This window comes from Cyclopterus lumpus, chromosome 17 (assembly GCF_009769545.1).
Source record: "Cyclopterus lumpus isolate fCycLum1 chromosome 17, fCycLum1.pri, whole genome shotgun sequence".
NCBI classification, from domain to species: Eukaryota; Metazoa; Chordata; class Actinopteri; order Perciformes; family Cyclopteridae; genus Cyclopterus; species Cyclopterus lumpus.
In genome coordinates this window covers 7,692,378-7,711,206 of record NC_046982.1, presented here as the reverse complement: position 1 = coordinate 7,711,206, position 18,829 = coordinate 7,692,378, and the positions used below count along the sequence as shown (strand labels likewise).

At 44.4% G+C, this 18,829-nt stretch overlaps 1 protein-coding gene across 2 annotated transcripts; it reads left to right on the top strand.

Annotated features, from left to right (window-relative positions):
• The first annotated feature begins 4,454 nt into the window (after positions 1-4,454).
• Positions 4,455-18,716, top strand: per2 (period circadian clock 2). Of its 2 annotated transcripts, none has more exons than XM_034556317.1 (24): positions 4,455-4,585; positions 6,171-6,691; positions 7,363-7,455; positions 7,606-7,760; positions 8,289-8,410; positions 8,594-8,795; positions 8,986-9,040; positions 9,561-9,703; positions 10,012-10,090; positions 10,202-10,308; positions 10,401-10,554; positions 10,676-10,790; positions 11,006-11,230; positions 11,408-11,498; positions 11,633-11,810; positions 12,074-12,198; positions 12,344-12,550; positions 13,880-14,143; positions 14,298-15,208; positions 15,327-15,437; positions 15,752-15,971; positions 16,282-16,480; positions 17,161-17,311; positions 17,486-18,716. In XM_034556317.1, the coding sequence occupies exons 2-24, from the start codon at positions 6,294-6,296 to the stop codon at positions 17,627-17,629; spliced, it is 4,449 nt and encodes a 1,482-aa protein (XP_034412208.1). In that variant the 5' UTR covers positions 4,455-4,585; positions 6,171-6,293; the 3' UTR covers positions 17,630-18,716. The 2 variants fall into 2 exon arrangements, with proteins under 2 accessions (XP_034412208.1, XP_034412207.1); XM_034556316.1 differs by having other exon boundaries at positions 11,630-11,810.
• The last annotated feature ends 113 nt before the right edge of the window (positions 18,717-18,829 follow it).

Sequence of the window (18,829 nt, the reverse complement as noted above, 5' to 3'; positions counted from 1 at the left end):
ACTTTACAATGCTATAAAAAACGCTTGTCAAAAGCAAACACTATCCATCGTCATGTGTTCACATCTATCTATCCATCTCTATCTGTTTGTCTCACACGAAGGTGTGAGGAGAAGAGGATGTGACAGAGGTGAGGGTGTTGAAATGCATGCGCTTCACATGCGCTGCACATGCGCTGCACATGCTACACACTTCTCACCTTTTCTGTTTGCATGCACAGGCTCAGCCTGATGCAGAGCACAGGGCAACCAGAACCTGTCCCGGCCGGCTGGTTCCTCCTGCCATCTGGTGCTGGTCGGTTTCTCATGTGGAAACTGTGTAGATTTACGCTACACAGACTCTTCTCCTTCTTGAAGGAATCAAGACAACAACCGTTTTGATTGGCTTATTTGTTTGGTTTCTTTTCAGCTGTAACAAATCACAGTATTGGAATTAGATAAAGGGATTGATGCCAAACCACATTTTTTATAGATGTCTAATATCATTAATTAGACATAACTGACCACCCCCCACACCCATCGGGGCTTTTGTTCACTAAAACAAGACTAATTTATGGATTGATGCAAATGAAATGAAAAACGTAATCATTTGAGAAGTGATGATTCCTTCCATTAATCTTCGTGTTCTCCACGTTCAGTTTATGCAAAGTGTCTCCCGAGAGCACATGGTGAGGCCGTGTCACAGCAGTGCTTCTAAATGTGTGAATGGAGGTCAGGATAGTGTGAGAGGTATGTTAATTGCACACGAGTGGATCAGGATGGATACACGTTGGCCTGGTTAGAGAAATATTTGGGGTCCTTTTTGAGTCTTTTGGGTCACACGTTATACGTCCTACAGCAGTGGTTCTCAAAATGTTTCAATAATATACCCCTTCTGAGTGCCCCCTAGGTGTTTGCTGCGGCAGTTGATATTTAACAGCAGTTCACGGTCGCATTTAAAAATAGGAATATTTAATCTAGAATGTGGTTTATCGAATTTACGTTTACCGTTTGTTATAGGATCATTATTTTAGGAATTATGCATGACACTCTGAAAATACCGTAAGAAACTATATTACCAAATAAGCTATAATTGTATAGTAAAATCGATACAAAATACAGTAAACCTTATTGTTATCACTCACTCGTAATATTGAGACATTTCATTGTCAGAAGTTGCCATTGATTTGCATCATTAAATGATATTCCACCTAATACTGACACAAGATACTCCTCTGCAAACTGGTGTCCGTGTTTACGCCTCTTACTAATTTACTATTGACCTTTTAAAAAGTTATTGCAGTGGTAGAAGCAGATTGCCAAAATAAGTGCACACTCAATATTTTTGACAAACGAGAAAAACATTTATTTATCTCACCGTTATCAATTTGACCAATGTGACACACACACACACAGACACACACACACATAATTATTAATCGTTCACATGAGAATAAAGCCAAAGTACACAAATACTGATGAACTAAAGATATAGTCTGTGAGTAGTCTTTAAGAAGCAACGCAACACTGTCCCATTTGTTACATGCTGCCCACAGAGGACATGAGGTAATGCCATCACAAAATGTATGAACACAACCACTCAATAGGATCAAATTCATCAAATGCATCATGCATTGTTAGACTGAAATTGGAATAATGAGTTCTGGCATCAGTCACCAAAGTAAGGTCATAAGTTCACCGCTGGCAAGTGGTTTGACCAGCAGCTAACATGAGTCCAAACTCAGCCACTAGAGGGACAATTGACTGGCTCCTTAGGAAAGAAAACAATCAAAACAATACGAACATTTTACATATGGAAGTCTTTATGCCATTGACCAATTAATATATGAGAACTGATTTGTAAATATATGTGACCACGGGCCACGGCAAGGCCCAGATGGAGTTCAACATGTACTCCCTTTAACACCAGCTCAACCCACTAAAGAGCTTGCAGTTTATAAAAGGTACATGTGTCAGTAAGTGACTTATCGAGACCAAGGATTACCTCAAGAGTACAACATTTATTAACACAAGGAACATTTTCACAGGGTTTTAAAATACAGGATGTCCATCACAGCTAATAGGTCAAAAACAACAAGAAAAGTATTTATCTAATATACTTGGTGATAAGGATGCGTAATTAAAAAGAGTAACAAAACAAAACCAAGCAACACAAAACCATGCAAATCAAAATCAAGTAAAACAAAACCATAAATACAACTGCATTGGTGACTTAAACCAAACAGCAGTGGCAGTCCACGTCTTTAGCCCGCTCACTGCACACACCCCATCCAGCAAGCTCGTCGGGGAACTGGGACTCTCTGGATCTGGACCTATAGAGACAAAGACAAACGGGTGAAACCCACGGCAAATATGCCTCAACGTAGAAAACTAAAGTCCACACCTACCGAGCCGGTTCAGAGAGAAAGAAAGACATCTTCTTCTTTTTTAAGGGTTTTTATTGGTGGTTGGCAATCAACTGTTTGGTGCATTACGGCCACCAACTGGTATGGAGTGTGGATCAGGATGTCTAGAACTTGCATTATTAATAAATAGAAATAATAACCACAAAATAAATGTTATATATATTTACACATATATATATATATATATATATATATATATATATATATATATATATAATTCCCAAAAAAGAAAGACAAAAAAAACAGGACTTATATTTTCCCAATAATATTTGTAATTCGAAGCTACTGTAATAGTACTTGATAGCACTTTAGTTATTTTGCAGTATACCTACTATATCTAAATGTACTTTTCCTTGCAGCGGCTTCCAATTAGCTGTCTTCTCTCATGCTCATATTTCTGACAGTGTAGAATAACATGTTCTATATTGTTTCCTCTTGCCCACAATAGTCATACTTGCCATGTATCATGTTTCATATCCTTTGTATAGCGTACTGTTCAGCCCAGTGGGTCCAAATCGAAGTCTTGATGTCACTGCTTCCTCTATGTTCCTTCCTGCCCATCTCCTTTCTCATGTTCTACTGAACTCTGATGAACCATTGCCCTTTCGTGTCCTCCTCCTATTGCTTCTGCCACCTTTCCTTTAACCTCTTTTTAATAATACTTTTGGTTTCGGCTTTGCTGACTTCAACTTTTGTGCAACTATTTTTTGTGGCTTCTTTTGCAGCTTTGTCTGCCATTTCATTCCCCCTGACACCAACATGTGCTGGAGCCCACAGGAACACTATGTCAGACCCATCATTTGAATCCTGTATAATGTTTGCTGTATTTCAATAAGGAGGTCCGGTCTACTGTGAATGACTGTTCTGTAAGCTGTCTAATGATGAACTGAAGTCCGAACAAATGATTGTCCTCAATGGTCCTGTGTCCTCTATCCACTGTAATCCACATTGTTGCCTGCATTTCCCCGGTGTAAACTGATACTCCATCTGTAATCATTTGACCTATTTTCATATTAAATGCTGGCCCTATAACTGCTATTCCTACCTTATACTAAATTATTTAATGCGTATGTGAAAACCTGGAAATAACATACTGTCAATGCGTGTCTGTATTGCAAATTAAACATACTATGGATCGTTGCTCTTTTTTTTTTTTATCAATGCAACGTTTAATGTTGCATCAGGAAGTACGGTGCTATTGCTGGCAATGGAACTGTTTAATTTGTCAATGTTCATTTATTTAGTTTTCTGTGCTACTGTCCATCCAAAGCTTCTTGTCTCCCTCTTCTCCTTTTCCCAGCAAGGCATTACAGTAGTTCTGTGTTGGATGCTCTTCACTGTGGTCCTGTGGATTAGTCCAACAACTTAATGCCAACTGCGTTCTTCGTAAATCTAGAGGCATTTCACGAGAGAAAGAGGTAACTCAGGGTGTGATTCATAAATGAAAAATTGGATGTTGAATGTAAAAGTGCTAATTGTCTTTTCTATTTGTCTCTTCCCTTCTGTGTCCTGCCCGATGCCAGAACCCAAGTCTGCAACACAACTGTATATCTTATTGCTCGGGGAGTAAAACCAAATAAGAATAACAAGCCGCGTGTTCTGTGTAAGTATCACAACGTGTACAGGCGATGTGTATTGGATATAAGCATTAGATCACAGCCCCATCTACTGTTATATGACTTTTTTGCAGAGTCAGGTAACATGTCGGATTATGCGAACGATTACGCAGTGGGCACCAAACAGTTCACCTACATTGGCCACACACACGCGCACACACACACACACACACACACACACACACACACACACACGGGTTCAACGTGAAAGCGGCGACATGCTTACGCAAACAGACAGGCGGAGCTGCGGGTCAACAGCAGCGCGCAGCGGCAGCCGCAGCCACCGCTACCGCCCTCGTTGGGCTATTGGTTCCCCGCGCCGCGGGGCGGAGCAAAGCGGTTCCCTGCGCCAATGGGCGAAGAGCTGTGGAAGGAGGCGCGGCTCGACTTGAGTTAAGCACGTTCGCTGGAGAATCCCAGGGCAGAGTATCACGAAGTGAGCGCAGTGTCAGACAGCAGCACAGGATCTTTCTACCAGTCGGGACCCTAAAGAGCTCCGAGAACAAGGCTTTCTTTCACGGAAACAGGACAGGACCAGGAGAGGGATTGTCTTTATTTCTGTCTGAGGTCGGTGTAATGTCTTATATGTGCGAGCTGTAACGTTTAACGTGCGTGATCGTTGCTGTGTGACTGACGCGTTTGACAAATGCAACACGGGGAGATGACATTAAGCAGCCAACGTGATCTTTCAGAGTTCTGTCAAATACTATGTCAAAGCGTGGAAGTGCCATAACTGTGTTAGTGTGAGACTCAATGCCGGTCCACGTGACCTTTTGTTTCTTTTAGTGCTGTAGGGGGAAATGCCACTGGTGTGACCAGCGCTCTGTGGAGCTCACAAAGTTTTACATTCACTTGTAACATGGACTTTGTTTATTAATGGAGCTTTTGCCAGTTTAAAAAGAAGGATGTCTGAATAGGTGTCCTTCCCTCTGGTGACTGGAAAGGAAGGATGGAGGATGGCTGACCACGTATGGCATGGCAAAGGTCATTTAGACTTGTTGCATGAGAGGAGGAGCTGCTTTTCTTCGAATTATTGTAAAGTAAATTTCACTCAAGGATATATATATATATATATATATATATATATATATATATATATATATATATATATATATATATCTGTCAAAGCAGATTAGGTTTGCAGGACAGTCAGGTTTGGGTTCTCTGAATATATATATTTGAGTTAGAGGCTCTGAGTGACGTTCACTAATTGAACCCTGTTGGAGTAACAACTGAAGGAAAAAGGATGACGCCTTGGGTGGTGTTGGAAGATGCAGTACAGTGGGAAGTGTGCAGTGTGCATCTGATCTATTATGAAAGTATATACTGTATATAGAAAAGGCTGAAGGTTCTACACCCTGTATCACCTTCAGCCCGGCTGGAGGTTCTACACCCTGTATTTCACTTTCTATATTTCACTTTGTGGCTTTCATGTTACCTTCACATGTTGCCAGGAAACACAATCATACACAGCATGGGTTCCATTGGCATCACTATGGTATAATTAGTATCCTTCTATATCATTATGGGCTGATTGCAGCTCATACTACCTTTTGCATCTTAACGATTTGATCTTGCACTTTAGGACATGTCACTCTCAATATGGTTTTTTTTGCCAGCTAGATTTGACTTTGTCGACCTATGGTGGCATTCAGATCAACACGACCCGGTGTTTCAAGTTGATGATCTTTTGAAAGGGTTGGGGGGCTCAGATGGGACAGCCCCACTCACCTGCAGGGGTCAGGGGTTAAACCCTGCTGTCTGCTCTGAAAAAGCAAAAGACTCCTTTTTGAAAGAGGATTTATGAAGCATTGACTCATCTTGAAAACATTTTTGGGGAACTTGTGGATGCACATGAATTAATACATCCTGCTGAAAAACCACGTCAGTGTTTTGGAATATTTTGCCGATCATTTTCAAAAGCACAATATAAAATGTGTACTGGGAACCTGTTGTCGAGACAGCCACTGATTTCAGTTTGGCATTAAAATGCAGAATTTATTTGGTATAGGTGATTTTTTTTTCTTCACTTGAACACAAATTATCATAATTATCTGTCGCAGTCATAGGATTCCACCATATTTAAAATATGCATAACTTGCAATGCACAAGCGTGACTTCATTACTAACACGTATAATATTCCCTCAACAGATCAATCCGTGACCTCTTTCATTGTACACGGCAACACCCTGTAGGAAAAGAAGTGATAGTGTTCTTTTATCATCCAATTACAACTGAAACCTGGACACAAGTCCCACGGCAGCACTCGTCCTGATGTCGCAAAATTCAGACTCCAAGCCCTATCACTTCACGGCTCTGGAAGGCCAGGACAGAGACTCGTGCAGCTCCATGCCCAGGGGAGCCTCTGGGTGCAGCTCCATGGCGCAGCTCCACCGGATGGGTGGCTACAGCCAAGGTGGGGCAGACTTAGGCCTCCACTCGGAGGGCAGTGATAGCAGCGGCCAGGATCCTCCCGCCTCATCGCACAAGCACCGCAAGAACGCCCACTCCAGATCGCTCCCCGAGGAGGACGTCGAGATGAAGAGCAGCGGCTCCAGCGGGAGTGGAACCGAGTCCCACGGCAATGAGAGCCACGGCCACGAGTCGGTGGGCAGCTCCAACGGCACCAGTAAAGACTCTGCACTGCTGGAATCTTCTGAAAGCAACAAGAGGTCAGTGGTGGTTGTTTGTCTTTCTGGCACGCCAACTGTGAATGTGGAGAAAAGTGATAGGGAGACTTCATAAGGGAGCTACTGAAATATATTTCTCTGCAAATTAATATTGAATACGTTCTTATTATCTGATCCTTTTATTTTTTTTCTCCAGCAACGCAGATTGTCAGTCAGTTGCCTTCCTCGAGTTGTTGTGACTCTGAGGAGTGAGTGAGGGAAAGGAAAATGTATTGTTTTAAGAGGTAATATACATCTCGTGTTATTAGATGACCACCACCTCTACCACAACAATAGTACTTTTTTGAGCCCGTTGAACCACTTTATTTTTTTTAACTGTTGGTGACGGGGTTAAATATGTGTCAGCCAGCAGGGGCAATTAGACTCTTGGGGTGGCACTTAGCAACACCAGGGTTGGGTGAGAAGTACGTAGATGAGCGCGAGTGTGTGAAATGTGTGCTTCAGAAATATCCGAAGATGACGCCAACATTTTTGTAACCGAACAGACGACTGTTTTATTTATTTCATGAGGAATGAGTTGAAATAAAGTGGATTAGTTGCGAGTCCCCTCCCTCTATTTCATGTGTCCTCTCTTTGAGGGCATTGAAGTATTAATATTGTTTTGGGATCTATTTGGCTGCAAAATGCTGACGTGTCCTTCTCTTCCCCCACAGCTCGAGCTCTCACAGTCTGTCTCCTCCCAGCAGCTCAAACGCCTTCAGCCTGCTGAGCTCGGAGCAGGACAACCCTTCAACCAGCGGCTGCAGGTTAGTGCACTGGCCGACTCATTCTTAGCTTACCATCAATACCGCTTACCAAATGACCTACAGCTGTAATGAACTTCTTTTTTTTGGGGGGGGGGGCATCTGACTGCAATATCTAACTTGCCACTGTGTGTGTGATTGTGCAACCCGCAGTAGTCAGGAGTCTGCCAAAGCCAAGACCCAGAAGGAGATGATTAAAACTCTGAAAGAGCTGAAGCTTCACCTCCCCGTCGAGAAGAGGCACAAGAGCAAGTCCTCCACGTTGAACACCATCAAGTACGCACTGCGCTGTGTCAAACAAGTGCAAGGTAAAGTGCTTTCATACGTCCCCCGTCCTCCCTCGTGTGTGTGTGTGAATGTCAACCACTACGCAGCACTTCATTATCAGGGCCTGTTCCCTTTTTGTTTGCGTTGTTCAAGCTGTGAAAATTCGCTCCACATTAACGAGTGCATTCATGACAAAAGGAGCTATTGTGCGGCTATGACAACAATGTCAGGAAGCGTCGTCTCCTAAATGAGATCCAAATAAAGAAATAAAGGTGTGATTTGCGTAGGAGGCAGATCCACGGGTAATGTCCTATAGAGGCTTAATTCTACCCTGCCTAAATGTTTACAGATGGATGTGGGCGGGTAGAGGTTCAACAGTACCGACTGTGACGCAGTTTAGCGTAGCACTGAGACATTTGTAATCATTAAACAATGTCTGTGACTTCACTATAAATAGATCATCTTTACTCCTTACCTAGGTTCATGTTGTTGTCAGACAATTATCAGTTTCCACATCTATTCTGCATTGTATATCAGACTTTATTAAAACCCCTGTCTGTGTGTTGCAGCCAATGAGGAATATTACCAGCTGCTGATGACCAACGACGGTCAACCTTCAGGGCTGGATGTGTCTTCTTATACGATCGAGGAGATGGACAGCATCACTTCTGAATACACACTCAAAAACAACGTGAGTCACTGGCGAAAGCAAATATTTAAATACTTATTGTAAGTCTCTTTGGATAAAAGCGTCCGCTAAATGACATGTAATGTAATGTAAATAGTTCTTTATGCACACGCCAACAAAAATACTCCGCTGATTGATTGTGTCCAAGTGTTCTCATTCATCCCGCCGTTTGGATTTCCTCAACAGGACATTTTTGCTGTGGCAGTTTCCGTCATCACAGGACGGATAGTCTACATTTCGGACCAGGCCGCCTCCATCCTCAACTGCAAACGAGAAGTGTTCAAGAACAGCAAGTTTGTGGAGTTCTTGACGCCGCAGGACGTCAGCGTGTTCCACAGCTTCACGACGCCGTACCGGCTGCCCTCCTGGAGCATGTGCACTGGAGCAGGTGAATATTTGGACGGCTCTGTGCCAATGCAACGCTTTAGAATATCAAAACAATGGCCGTTAGTGAGATCTCTGAATAGTACGTTAAGTTGACCTGACTTCATTCATTCATAAGACATGTTTGTCCCTTTTTAAACATTTAGCTGGATGACGTTGCCTTTGAATTAAAACGTTTATTTTCCCCGTTTCAGAGTCGTCATCGCCGCCTGACTGCATGCAGGAGAAGTCCTTCTTCTGCCGTATCAGGTGTGTGTATGTGTGTGTGTGTGTGTGTGTGTGTGTGTGTGTGTGTGTTGGTTCAAACACGCCGCCGGGCCATAAGCTGTGTTTATTCATGCTTTCGTTCCGCTCTTGATGTATTTTCAGTTAGTTGATGACATCATACACTTGTGGACTGTGAATACGGTTCTTTTTCCTGGCCAATTACATATAGGTAGACGCACAGACACACACACCTTACTGTACTTGTGAGGACTTCACCTTCACTCCAAACTTTCCTCAAGCTAAACCTTCAATCTAAGGTTTGGTTTAGAAATAAATCATTACACTCTCAAACTCTGAAGAACAGAAATATTGGAATGAACACGCACCACTCTTGTGGACCTGGACGAATAACTCTGGATTTGGCGATTTAGTGTATTTTAGGACTTTTAAAGCCTAATGATTTAAGTAAGGGCCATTCAAGTGTTCATGCTGGTGCAAAGGCCCGTTCATAGCCGCACGCAGCTTTATTTTGTATTCATCTTTTTTTCTAACTCATTTCTAGTGGCGGTAAGGAGTGCGAGGGCGACCTGCAGTACTATCCGTTCCGCATGACCCCCTACCGGATGAAGGTCCAAGACACAGTGCATGAGGAAGACCAGTTCTGCTGCCTCCTGCTGGCGGAGAGAGTTCACTCTGGTTATGATGGTGAGAACAACTCGTGTTTGGTCATTGTGACACTGTGTGAATGTGAATTCAATATACTTGTCTGTACAATCAACTAAACACATTTAGAAAGAAATGTCCGATCTGGGGAAAGTATTATTATTATTATTATTATTCTGAAGGAGACAATTCTGTTCCGTCGAGGCAGTTTTGTTTATTTTTTCCCAAAATCCCAAACTACAATTCATAAACATTGTTTTTTTTGTATTTAGTTTGTACTCCTGCAGACCGCTCGTGGCTTTGAAAGTGTTCTAAACTAAAATAATGAAGATCTTTTCTCTTTCTTAAAGCACCCAGAATTCCAACAGACAAACGCATCTTCACCACCACGCACACTCCGAGTTGTCTGTTCCAGGATGTCGATGAGAGGTAAGCCGCTGTGGGATGCCTTCCCTTCTCAGTTGAAGGTTCTGAGTATTTGAGCACAAAACATTTATGCAATAGCTTTCCGACAGAGCGATGTGTTTTGTCCGAAATCAGGGCGGTTCCTCTCCTCGGGTACCTCCCTCAGGACCTGATTGGCACATCGATCCTCCTCCACCTTCATCCCAATGATCGACCGATTATGTTGGCCATCCACAAAAAGAGTGAGTCTACAGAATGAAATGGAGTCCAGTGTCTGCACCGGAGATCCGCCCACATCATGATTTGACTCTGACGTTTTGGGCTTTCTCCGCAGTTCTTCAGTTCGCGGGACAACCGTTTGACCACTCGTCCGTCCGGTTCTGCGCGCGCAATGGAGAATACATCATTCTTGACACCAGCTGGTCCAGTTTCGTCAACCCCTGGAGTCGCAAAGTCTCCTTCATTATCGGGAGACACAAAGTGTGCATGTGAGTTACTGTCCGTCACTGTGGCGGTTCAATACGCCACTCTTTGAATTTCTCGGTGCTTCGTGGAAAGCTGTCGTGAACCCTGAGGCTGCTTGATCTTGATGTGCTTTCTGTTTCCCAGGGGTCCTGTGAATGAAGACGTTTTCGTGGGCCCGGTGTCCGCTGTCCGTGAGATGAAGACCATGGATTCGGACATCCAGGAGATTACTGAGCAGATCCATCGGCTCCTGCTACAGGTGAGAGGGGATAAATGCGTATGGGAATCAAGGACGAAGAGTATTGGTTATAGAAGAAGAAGTATTGTTAAGAGACGCAAAGGCTAATATATACAGCTGAGCAACATCTTACGTCCGACAAAAACAAATTAAATTTCTAAATTAGAACACATCAGGGTGGATATTGTCAAAAACGATCATCTTTCAACTGTCTACCTCTCTATGTCTGTGATCAGCCGGTCCATAACAGTGGCTCCAGTGGTTACGGTAGTCTGAACAGAAATGATCTCGTGGGCATGAGCTCCTCCAGCGAGAGCCTCAACAACTGCAGCGGGAGCAAGATCCGACCAAAGGAGGAGGAGGAGGAGGAAGTGGAGGAAGTGGAGGAAGTGGAGGAACTGGAGGAACTGGAAGTGGAAGTGGAAGTGGAAGTGGAGGAACTGGAAGTGAGAGCCAGAACGGTGAGTGAAGCCATAGTAACAGTACAATGTGTTCCAGCCCATGTGGTTCGGCATCACTACAGGGTGATATGGCAATAAAAGAGACCGGCTTGTGGAACTTAAACACAATAACCAACCGGACCTGATTGTTGTGAGACTAAAATGTCCTAAAAAACAAGCCTTGTGTCTATTTCACAGCGAACCTTTCAAGAAATCTGTAAAGGAATCCACCTTCAGAAGACCCAGGAGCATCAAACAACCAAACATGACATCAGGAAAAGCAGTAGCAGTAAGTCCAGCTGACAACTACCTGCATATTTGTTTGTGTCTGAGCAAGAAAGTTGTTGGGGAGAAACGTCATGTTTGTTGTGAAATGGACCACGTCCCGAGAGTAGCCCCTAACTCCTGGCCTTTCTCCAGTAGAGTCGATCCAGAAGAGCTCAACGGTGGTGCGGTCCAAAGACTCAGCAGCTCCCCTCCACTGGAAGGTGACCGGGGCCCCGATGGAGGAGAGTAGGTCCTCTACCCAGGAGGAGACGGCCTTCAATGATCCGAGCGTCTCCTCCTACCAGCAGATCAGCTGTCTGGACAGCGTTGTCAGGTACAGAGATAAAGACACGATTTGGAAACGCACATAATCAGTGTAAATATGAAATAGTTGAAATGCGACCCAAAAAAGCACCCCACATAAATATATAATATAATATATGAAATTGCATTTTTTTTTATGCTGGTTCTGGCAAACTTAATTAGCTTTCTTTAAACTAACAATGTTGTTGACCCAAAACCTTTTGATTTCCGCCTCTGGGATATTACCTACTTCTGCAGTTTCTCATAATTAATGGTGTGTTTTGATTACTGCAGGTACTTGGAGAGCTGCAATGTTCCCATCACAATGAAGAGGAAGTGCCAGTCTTCCTCAAACACCACGTCCTCTTACTCGGACGAGGACAAACGCAGAGGGCCTCACCGCATGCAGATGCCTGAAGGTATGTTTCCACAAAAAACCAACATCTGCAGACACTTCTTGACATCTCATCATACAAAGCTACGGCTTGTCCTTTACACTTCTCTCTCAGATTCTACAATGCCAGTTCCTTGTCAGTACCTCTTGTTCTCTGGTCTCTTTGGCAGAACCAGCCTTGTTGAAGGATCAGTCTGCTCTCTCCGCTTTGGATGATCGAGACAAAACGTCCAGTGACGCGGCCACAGCAGCGGGGGGCACTTCGCTGCCCCTGCCTGTACCTAACAAACCAGAAAGCGTGGTGTCCATAACCAGCCAGTGTAGCTACAGTAGCACCATAGTGCATGTTGGGGACAAGAAAACTCAACCAGAGTCAGGTACAGTGCCGTAAAAAAAAGATTAGCTTCCTACTTGATTTCTTCTATTGTGGCATATTTATCATACAAAGACATCAGATCTTCTCACATAGCTCAGCGTTTAATCGACATAAGAAACCCATTTGGAAAAAGGGATTGGCCACTCGAAACACAACTAGCTGCAATAACTGCATCAGGTGTTGATTATTGGTAATTGTTTGATATCAATCTTTGGGATGATTTCCGCCCTCGCAGAAATATTCCGCTGAGACGCACAGCTGTAGATTTTCAAGCATCAGCTACTTTTTGAAGATCTGAAACTACTCAGTGTGACAAATATGCAGCGACGGAAGAAATCAGGACGGCGCAAATGGTTTTTCACAGCACTGTAAATCCAACTGTCTTTTCTCTGTGTCTGTGCCTCTGTGTGTGTGTGTGTGTGTGTGTGTGTGTGTTATCAGTGGATGTTTGGCAGCTTGTATCTCAAATACAGGAAAAAGTAAACTCTTCCCACTATGCCACATTTGTAGTTCTACTCGGTGTTCACAAAACTTTTGCAAAGTTATTGGGTCCCGTCCAAAATAGCAGTGGTGGTGATAAGATAATTATTCAATTTCATCTAAAAACTGTTAGACGTTACTATGCTAATAATCCAAATACAATCTAGCATTACGTCTCATTGTTAGCATGTAGTGAAAGTTATATTAACTGACCAGATTAACATCAAAGCAAAAATACAGTATTAAGTACAAATGTGATGAAAACGGACAGAATTGGCAAAATCCAAATGATAATCTAGAGTTAATATAGTGCTTTATCTCAATACCACAGGCCTCACTGGCTGACATGTTGCAGCGAGCGACGGCAGATCACGTTATTAACAGTATTTCACCACCTTGCAATATATATATATATATCCTGTATATAATGTTTGATATATAATTGTTCAACAACTTTGAACCTTACTGGATTATTTAGAATCTTCCACAACGATGAACAGAAAGAAAAAAAACTAATCTGTACAAATTGTTGTAAATTTAGCACGGACATATAAAACACTACTATTTCAAAAGCCACTGTAGTTGTTGTTGTAACCAGTGAGCGACCCAAATGTTCCACCCTGTGATGGAAGTATGTAAGTGAATATTATCCGTGGGCCTGAATAGGGGGTTCCCATGGTATTCTTTCATAGGTCCCTGTTAATGCCCCTCCAATGCTTGATCAACACCACTGTTGTTGTTGTTGTCATTGTCACTGCAAATGCTAAACAGTTGTGTTACATTATACTCCATTTTGCATTGCTTTCGAGTATGTTAAAGTCTTTCTCTCCTGTCACCCTCTGACATACAGAGATCATAGAGGATGTCCGAGGAACAAGAGAGCCGGTAGAATGCAGCCAGAGCTCCAGGGCTCCTCTTTCTGTTGTTTCACCTCCTAGTCAGGAGAGGGAGTCCTACAAGAAATTGGGGTTGACCAAGCAGGTTTTGGCGGCCCACACGCAGAAGGAGGAGCAGACCTTCCTGTATCACGTCCGAGAGCTCCGAGGACTCACAGCGCTCAAAGAAAACTGTTCTCAGTACCTGGAGCGTCAGAGAGAGCAGATCGCCAGCGACGGTACCTACTACCACCACACTGACACACCATACCGCCATTTAATATGTATCACGCTCCGAGTTGATTGCTGGGATCTGTCTGACCGCTTGTGTTGTTGCCCCCATGGCGCTGTACACTGTGTACCCAACTAATTCTGCTTCATCCTCCTCTCCAGCTGCACCTGCTGCTCAATCCTTCAAGCAGGGCGGGCCGACTGCAGAGCGCCACGCGCGGCGAGGCACGCGGCACAGGAAGACCAAGTCGAAGCGAGCGAAGCAGACGGAGTCCTCCGACAGCACAGTGTCCCATCACAGACAACACCATGTGCGGCCTCGTCTTCTGAACCACGGCCTGAACCCAACCTCTTGGTCTCGCTCTGACACCTCACAGTCGACCTTTCCCATGGCCTACCCCTCCGTGATGCCAGGCTACCCCCTACAGGTTTACCCCACAGCCAGTGCCATAGCGCCCCGCACGGACGCCACTCTGCCACTCTTTGGGGACAATCAGGGCACCCAGGCCCCTCCCTGTGCCCCGCCCATTCATCCTGCTCCCTATCCCACCCCGATGGTCGCCCCCATTATGGCCCTAATGTTGCCCATGCCCTACCCTCCGATGGCCCCCGGACTGCCTCCTCCACAGCCAGTGTACCACGCCGCGCCTGGTGGCTTCTCTGCCCAGTTGCAGCCATTCGGTCAGGCGGCCTATCCAGGACCGGTCCCCTTCACGCCGCCACCTCCCTTCAGTGTTCAGAACCAGTTCAACCCGCAGAACCACTTTGCCCTTCAAGCAGACTACCTGACCCCGTCGTTCTACTTCCCTCCATCCTTGGAAACCTCGATGCCCCCCGTGATGGAGGGCCAGTCTTGCGCCTCTATGCCTCAGTCAGGAGGAGGCGGCGGCGGCCCGGCGTCTCCACCCCTCTTCCAGTCCCGCTGCAGCACACCCCTCAACCTGCTGGACTTGGAGCTGTCTGTGGACCGACAGGACAGCACAGTGCTCTCTTCTGGAGGACAAGGGAATAATGCAGCTGAAAGGGAGAAAAGAGCAAATGGCAACCAGGCCATGGAGAGGGAGCTGAAGCCGGTAAGCAAGGAACCAAACCTCTTCTTTACTTTTCATGCCATTTGTAAAGTGGAGTCAGTCAGATGAAATGTGGCACAGTGTGTTAACTCATGATGTTACTATTCCTTCCACCCTGTAGCCGTCTGTCAGTCTCCTCGGTCCACCCTTGTATTGCGAGGGCTCGCCCCGTGTCTGTGAGCGCTTGTCTTGGGACAAAGTGTGCTCTCGGCTGAGGGCTCGCAGCAAAGAGGTGAGCAAATCAACAGAAAACCGCCACACTATCGAGTTACTTCAAAATGTCTACCAAGTTACGCTGAAAACTACAGTACGTAGTAATGTTTGTGTGACTGCAAATACATACTCTTGCATGCCAGAACCAAACCAAGCTTGAACATTGCAATGAGTGGAAACCAGTTTTTAGATCAAAAGTGAAACAGTGGTTATTGTTTAATTGTAATAGAAAGAACAGTGACCAGGACCACAAAAGTTCTGCAGTCTGCTGTCCAACGCCATGTAGTCAAGCTCCTCTTTAATAGTATCACTTTTTGATTAATTTTTTTGCAGGCAAGTTCACGCGGCGACGGGAACAACAGTGACGCAAACTCTTTGTCCAGCGGCATGTTGGACATTATTCTCCACGAGGACTCCTGCTCGGGTACCGGCTCAGCCACCTCGGGGTCCATCGGCTCAGGGTCCAACGGCGGGACGTCCAACAGCGGGACGTCCAACAGCGGGACGTCTAAAAGCCGGACGTCAGCCAGTGGAACCTCCGGCAGTGGAACAGGTGTGTAGCTGAGGTTCAACCTTATAGAAAGTTAAACTTCACACATTCTCGTGGATGAATGAGTGGGAAAAACTGAATGCAAGTAGCAGCATGGGAAGTAGAAACCCCTCCAAGTTTAGTAGTATTTATATTAAGAGTGGTAAGTGCCAACTCTACTTGGACCTTATTTCATGTATATAGTTATAGATTTATTAATATACAGCCCCATATCACAAGATGTACAGATGGAAGCACGTGTTTACAAAAATGTGTCAGATAAGCGTAGCATGTGTTTCAAAAGTATTAATGCTGAGCTATTTGGGTGTTTCAGGAAGCAACAACAGTAGTAACTACTTTGGCAGCGTGGACTCCTCCCAGAACAGCAAGAAGGTCAAAGGTCACTCGAGCGGCAGCAAGGGAAGGCCTGTGGAGATGGACCAGAGAGAACACGTACCACTGCAGGACCCGCTGTGGCTGCTCACCGCCAACACAGACGACAAGGTCATGATGACCTATGAGTTGCCCTCGCGGTGAGTAGGAGGACAGGGGCGGGGCGGAGGGGGATGGTTACCCTGTAGGGAACTACTGTTTGATAGCTTATATAAGGGACAGCATGCATCCAGACCAACTCCAATCCTCATTCATAGACATGTTTCCGGTTCACAAACAATGGATGATGCGTGTGTGCAGCCAGGAGACAGAAAACATCAGGCAGATACGACGATAGCTTATCTGTGGATGTTTATCAGGATAAGTTCAACACTGTTTTCAGCAGTATTTGAAAACAATGCAATGTCAGTCACTAGATACACGTGCCTCCTCTCACTATCGCCGTCCTCAGTTTTCCGGCTGCATCTTACATACATCTTAATGTGGAGACACCTTTAGGCAGCAAATTAGTAAATATACAAACATACAATATATTTTAATATATACAATATATTTTACTTAAAAAGATTGTTGCAACAACAGTTTTTGAACACTAGATGGCACCCGTACATTCACACAGGCAGTAGGGAATTAGACTTGCATGTAGATCATTTCAGTGACTTTTATAACTCAAGATAATTCCCAAATGGTTGTTTTCACCGTTCGTGATTCTCCAGCATTAATAATATACTGTCCGGCTGTCTGACTTGCAAACAAAAGTGTGTCAGATACATCGGTTGGGTATTGAATGTGGCTGTGTTTCTGTTTGTTGTATCTGCAGTGACATCCAAAGAGTGCTCAGAGAGGACCAAGAGCAGCTGAGGCTGCTGCAGAAGAATCAGCCGCGTTTTTCAGAGGAGCAGAAGAAGGAACTGATGCAGGTCCACCCCTGGATTAAGAAGGGGGGTCTTCCCAAGGCGATAGACATCAAGGTACATGAATTTTTATTTTCATTTCATTTTAGTTTGGCTTTAAAATAAAAAATGTGGAAAATAAGGGATTAGGTCCAGATGTCCATCTGTTATTTGTTTGTATTATAATTGTTCTTTTGGCTTGAGATGTTTCTTGAACTCCCCTCACCTTCTCATTTTGTCTGTGCCGCTCAGGTGTGCTCCTGTTGTGACGGCGCCTCAGGGGAAGTGGCTGCAGTGGCGGAGGATCAGCGAGACCTGGACATCGGTGACACGGAGACGGGGGAGGTCGGCTGCCAGCGGCGGCCCAGAGAGGAACCCTCTCACGCTCTCTCATGAGTGAGACTCCTCCAAATGACTTGCTGGTGTTGCATTTAGTCACTGAAAGGAAAGTGCAAAATATAGACATGCTCCTGCAGCAAAGAGCAGGCACGTACTCACCAGCAATGGCTGCAGCCTATATCGCCCCATCCGTCCCCAGTTGGAAACCAACTCCTCACTCAAGTAAAAGTAGCAAAAAAGACAAATCCATTCGATGCAAAAAGTACAATATCTCCCTCGGAGATGAAGTGATAAGTCCATACGTTACTGATCCTTAGTCATGATGGAGGGGGAAACCCTTTGAGACTGCACTGTGAAGTTGTATTGTTTCTGAGAATGTATCATTACACATTTCCATTTTTCGAGCCGCCTGTGCCTAATGTGCCTAATGTACCTAATGCAGCAGTTTTTCATTCTTTATGAATATTTCCATGCAGCATTTGTATCGGTACCAGCTGTGAAACTCGCCTCATTTAAAGAAACTGTTTATTGGATGCATTTCAATGTGTGTGTGTGTGTGTGTGTGTGTGTGTGTGTGTGTGTGTGTGTCTGTAACTGCCTTTGACTCTGAGCATATTTCTCTATATATTTTTATGTACACCGATTGTTTCTGTGTGAAGAGATTTCTGTTTTTTTTTAAATTTATTTATGAAAAATGCGTCTTTACAAAAGAAAAAACGAAGCGGGACCAAGATTATTAATGCAAATCCTCTTCTTTTTTTTAAATGAGATCGTTAGGACAAATCCCACCCTGGACTGGAGCTTATTGTGAGTGATAAACATAAAATGAGGAGAATATTGATGTTTCCCCAGTTTTGAAAGTGTGCGACATAACACTTGAAATGTCCTGATGTTGCCCCTCATAAATATGGGAAAGAGCCCCCTGAGCATCCTGTGGAAGTGTCTGAAGCTCATTACCGTTTTGTGTGGTCACCTCAGAAGTCGAAGTTTAGGGTTATTGCACTGGTATAAAGCAGTGTGGAGAGCTTTCCTTCACTTTGAAGCTGTATGACGTCATGTGCGCTCCTCGGCCACGTGGAACATTTTCCTGAATTTGTAATTTGTCTTCCTGTGAGACGCTGACAACAATGCACCTTATTTTATTTGTTATTTCAATTGGCGAATGATCCGTTTGTTTTATTGTTCTCGAAATAAAGTGTTTCCGAATGGCCAGAGGGGCGATGTGTGTTCATGTCTGCTTAATTAGAACAGGTTCGA